Source organism: Penaeus vannamei, chromosome 20, assembly GCF_042767895.1.
Source record: "Penaeus vannamei isolate JL-2024 chromosome 20, ASM4276789v1, whole genome shotgun sequence".
In the NCBI taxonomy this organism is placed as follows: domain Eukaryota; kingdom Metazoa; phylum Arthropoda; class Malacostraca; order Decapoda; family Penaeidae; genus Penaeus; species Penaeus vannamei.
The window spans coordinates 8,479,605-8,480,810 of NC_091568.1; the positions used below are offsets into that span (position 1 = coordinate 8,479,605).

The 1,206-nt window shown below is 46.7% G+C and overlaps 1 protein-coding gene across 1 annotated transcript; it reads left to right on the forward strand.

The window, feature by feature from the left end:
* Positions 1-205: 205 nt before the first annotated feature.
* Positions 206-1,004, forward strand: LOC138865122 (uncharacterized). Its single transcript, XM_070134481.1, has 3 exons — positions 206-306; positions 411-696; positions 822-1,004. The coding sequence occupies exons 1-3, from the start codon at positions 206-208 to the stop codon at positions 1,002-1,004; spliced, it is 570 nt and encodes a 189-aa protein (XP_069990582.1).
* Positions 1,005-1,206: the final 202 nt, after the last annotated feature.

A 1,206-nucleotide genomic window follows, 5' to 3' on the forward strand; every position in this document is an offset into this window, starting at 1 on the left:
TCCCAAACTGAAGTTAAGGAGGAGATCTCCAAGCTGAAGAGTGGTAAAGCAGCAGGAATCTGTGGCATCCTAGCTGAACTGTTAAAGGCTGGTGGTGAACCTATGGCACGGGGGTTGCATGCTGTCCTGGCTGCCAGTCTGGTGCTAATCCACCTGACCTGCTGAGGGATGTGGTCACCCCTCTCTGGAAGGGGAACGGGAGACAATGGGACTGCAGCAATCACTGAGGAATCACTCCCCTCAGGATAATAGGCAAGGGGGTCTCCCTCATATCCTTCTGAGATGTATCAGAGACCATCTACTGAGGTATCAGAAGCCGAAGCTATCTGGATTCACCTTGGTTAGTCCACAATAGACCGCATCCTGGCACTTCAAGTTATTGTAGAGTGCCGTTGTGACTTCCGTTGCAGGCTGCTTGCAGCCTACATCGACCTCAAAGAGGTGTTTGATATGGTGCAATCGGAATCACCCTGGGAGATCCTGAAATTGAGAGTAATTCCAACAAATATTTTTGGCCTCATACTGGTACCGAGTGTTATAAAGTGTGGTGGGGGTCTGTCAAGATTCTTTCCTGATAGTTCAGAAGTGAGGCAAGGCTGTGTCCTTGCACCAATACTCTTCAACACTTGCATTGACTGTTTACTTGGCAGACCTACTGTCCAAAGTCATTGTGGGGCAACTCTGGGCAACATCAAGGTTACTGACCTTTAATTTGCTGGCGATGTTATGACCTTTTCTGAGTCTCTGGAAACCTTAATGGTGGGTCCAGATGCATTTAGCAATGAAGTTTACTATCTGGGTCTAAAGTCTCTTGGACTAAGACTAAGATCCAGGACTTTGGGAACTTGCTAGAACCTGTTCAACTGGAACATGCTTGTGGCAAGGACATTAAAGTCACAGAGTGCTTTACATACCTTGGTAGTGTAGTTCATAACTCTGGGCTGTCAGACCAAGAAGTCACTAGATGGATTGGTCTAGTACCAGGGTCTAGGCAGGAGTTGTGAGATGACAAAATACTAAAATCTGTGGCGGGAAAAGGTTGTGAGTGTTTTGAATGCTCTCATATTGCCCAGAATGATGATTTGCTCAGTGGGAGGCAAGTTCTAAAAGTCTTGCCTTTACTTTCGGAGATGTGATGACATCCATTGTTAGGTTGACCCCACATACCTACCACAGGTAGGTATCCATCACCTCAGAATTCCTCAT